The following is a 3,289-nucleotide window of genomic DNA, read 5'->3' as shown; positions in this document are numbered from 1 at the left end:
CTCCATATACTGAGCAGGGCACCGGTGGCTGTGCCCCTTCCACTATTGTAGGGGTTACAGTGGTCATCAGTCTTAGGTACGCGGGCATGCCTCGTTCCACCATTAGAATCCGGGTATGTGCTTAGCAGCATAGGGAAAGCTTTGAGGGTCTGACAGGGGTCACCCTTTATCCTCCCTAGTTTGGGTCCGGTCAGTGGCTCTATTTTCTGTGTATGCTCTAGTTGCTCACATACAGCCGTGACATTTACACCGTTTTTATTTTAATTTTTTTACGTTGTTCATCTGAGGGGTTAGGTCATGTTATATTTTTATAGAGAATGTTATTACGGACGCGAAGATACCTAATAAGTATACTTTTAGGGTTTCCATAGTCTGAGAGTCATAGTTTTTTCAGTTTTTGGGCGATTATCTTGGGTAGGGTAGGATTTTTGCGGGATGAGATGACAGTTTGATTGGCACTATTTTGGGGTGCGTATGAATTTTTGATCGCTTGCTATTACTCTTTTTGTGATGTAAGGTGACAAAAAATGGCTTTTATTACACCGTATTTTTTTTTTAACGGTATTCACCAGAGGGGATAGGTCATGTGATATTTTTATAGAGCATGTTATTACGGACGCGGCAATACCTAAGATGTATACTTTTTTTTATTTATATAAGTTTTACCAAATGATTTCATTTTTGAAACAAAAAAATAAATCATGTTTTAGTGTCTCCATAGTCTGAGAGCCATAGTTTTTTTATTTTTTGGGTGATTGTCTTATGTAGGGGCTCATTTTTTGCGGGATGAGGGCTCATTTTTTGCGGGATGAGGTGATGGTTTAATTGGTACTATATTGGCATACATATGACTTGTTTGATAACTTTTATTACCTTTTTGGGAAGTAAGGTGGGCAAAATTTCAATTTCATCATAGTTTTTATTTTTTATGGTGTTCACCGTGCGGGGAAAGTAACATGACCGTTTTATAGATCAGGTCGTTACGGACACGGTGATATCAAACATGTGTAGGGAATTTTTATCTTTTTATTTTTAATCAGTGATAAATGTGTACTGTATTGTATTTTCACTGGTAACCATGGTACCAGGTAACCATCACTCGCTGCCACAGCATAGCAGGGGGGCCCCCTCCCTCTCCTATCGGGGGCTAAAATGGCACAGCAGCCCCCGATGGGAGAGTGAGGGAGCTCCCTCCCTGTTAACCTCTTCCATACAACGGTCCATACGGACCGGGGCATGGAAGGGGTTAAACGCCTGACATCTGTGCCAGCACAGATGTCAGGCGTTTCAAGCAGAGTGTCAGCAATGTCCTAAAACTCTGCAAACCGCTCGGCCATCCTGAGAGAGGGGGCGGGCGGATGATCGCGTGCCTAGCACCGCCCTGATGATCGCGGCCCTCCCGCCCGCACTTCCGCACCGCCCCGCACACACACCCCCGCTGCGCCCGCCGGCACATAACACAGAGGGCTGCGGGGGGGTTAAACATAAAATAAAGGCATTTTGAAGTTTCTGATCCCCGCGGTCACAGACTGCGGGGATCAGAAACCTCCCGAAAGAGCTGCAAACCGCAGGTCTGAATTGACCTGCGGTTTGCAGCGATCGCCGATACGGGGGGTCACAGGACCCCCCTGGACATTGATCCTATGTGCCTGCTGATTGATTTTAGCAGGCACCAGGTTCCGATCACCGCTGGCCGAGCGGCGGTGATCGGAAATACATAGGTATGCCCTGTGTCCTTAAGGATGAAAAATTAATAATTCACTATAATAATTCACTATTATAGATCTTCTCATATTGCTTTCTGCTTACAGTTTACCAGAGATCACCTGGAATCCACCCAACATGAGCAGGTTCCACCCCAACTACTTCCTCCTGATGGGGATCCCTGGTCTGGAGCATTACCATCTGCAGCTCTCCATCCTGTTCTTCATCATGTATGTTCTATCTCTGATAGGAAACTCCATCCTATTCCTGGTGATCGCGATTACTGAGAGCCTTCAGCAGCCCATGTACCTTTTCCTCATGATGCTTTCGGTGGGAGACATCCTCTTGAGCTCTTCCACTGTCCCCAAAACCCTCAGCATTTTCTGGTTTGGGTCCAATTTGATCTCCTTCAATGGCTGCCTAATGCAGATATTCTTCATTCATTTTATCTGTATGACTGAGTCAGCGATTCTCCTTGCCATGGCCTATGACCGTTATATCGCTATATGCCACTCATTGACTTATGTGACCAGATTGACAACAGGGTTTATCAGGGCAGTGATGGTGATCTCAGTTGCCCGAAGCGTGGTCATTATTATTCCGGTCATTCTGCTGCTCAGACGCCTTCCTTACCAGAAGAGCATTGTAATAGAGCACACATACTGTGAACACATGGCCATGGCACGGCTGGCCACTGCCAACATCATGGTCAATATCATATATGGTGTGGTCATCATTGTCTGTACATCGGTCATAGATTTACTTCTGATTGGCATGTCTTATGTGGCCATCATTCAAGCGGTGTTGAAGCTTTCTTCCTCAGCAGCTCGTCATAAGACATTCAGTACATGTGTGTCTCATATCTGTGTTATAATCCTTCTCTATGTCCCAGCCTTCTTCTCGTTCATCACTCACAGGATTCCACATAACCACATCCCGGCATACGTCCATATACTGGTGGCCAACCTCTATGTTCTGGTGCCCCCAATGATGAACCCTATTATTTATGGAGTAAGGACCAAGGAAATCCGGCAGAGGGTCTTTCAGCTGTTATTTGGAAAGAAGTGATCAGAGAATGGGCAGTTAGGTGTTTTCTGTACATACAAACGCATCCTCCATGACCATGTACAAGTTGGCAACTCTACGTTCTGGTGCCTATCATTTATGGAGTAATGACCAAGGAGATGCAGCAGAGAGTTATTCTGCTATTTTTTAAGAAGTCATCAGAGAATGGACAGCTTGCTATTTTCCACACAACTACATCACTACTAGTGAAGAAAATGGTTGGCATGACAGAACATTTATTGCAAAATCGGCACTAACAATGCAAATATTTTGGCGTAATACGTTCAAGTTCACATTTTAACAGGTCTGATAACTTATTAGTGATTGGTGCACTAAGTATTGTTGTGAACTTGTGACATCACAGCACTATGCATGTATGTATGTATGTAGCATGTATGTATGACAGCAGAACTTATAAGCTGCACTATATCACTATCTAACCTACACTGACTATCTCCCACTAACTATCTGTATTATATATATAAACTAACTAACTAACTAACTCTCTAATGTAATGACA

At 44.1% G+C, this 3,289-nt stretch overlaps 1 protein-coding gene across 2 annotated transcripts; it reads left to right on the top strand.

The window, feature by feature from the left end:
- Positions 1 to 1,074: 1,074 nt before the first annotated feature.
- On the top strand, positions 1,075 to 2,772 carry LOC120994237 (olfactory receptor 52D1-like). Of its 2 annotated transcripts, XM_040422684.1 has the most exons (2): positions 1,075 to 1,088; positions 1,851 to 2,772. In XM_040422684.1, exon 2 carries the CDS (start codon positions 1,876 to 1,878, stop codon positions 2,770 to 2,772), a length of 897 nt encoding a protein of 298 aa, XP_040278618.1. In that variant the 5' UTR covers positions 1,075 to 1,088; positions 1,851 to 1,875. The 2 variants fall into 2 exon arrangements, with proteins under 2 accessions (XP_040278618.1, XP_040278619.1); XM_040422685.1 differs by lacking the exon at positions 1,075 to 1,088 and having other exon boundaries at positions 1,840 to 2,772.
- The last annotated feature ends 517 nt before the right edge of the window (positions 2,773 to 3,289 follow it).

Source organism: Bufo bufo, chromosome 3 (assembly GCF_905171765.1).
Source record: "Bufo bufo chromosome 3, aBufBuf1.1, whole genome shotgun sequence".
Classification (NCBI taxonomy): Eukaryota; Metazoa; Chordata; class Amphibia; order Anura; family Bufonidae; genus Bufo; species Bufo bufo.
Note: the sequence above shows the minus strand (reverse complement) of the source record. Positions and strands in the feature narration are given on the sequence as shown.

Excerpts from the sequence above, each read along its gene's own strand:
- LOC120994237 (XM_040422685.1), top strand. The coding sequence starts at position 1,843 with ATGAGCAGGTTCCACCCCAACTACTTCCTCCTGATGGGGATCCCTGGT.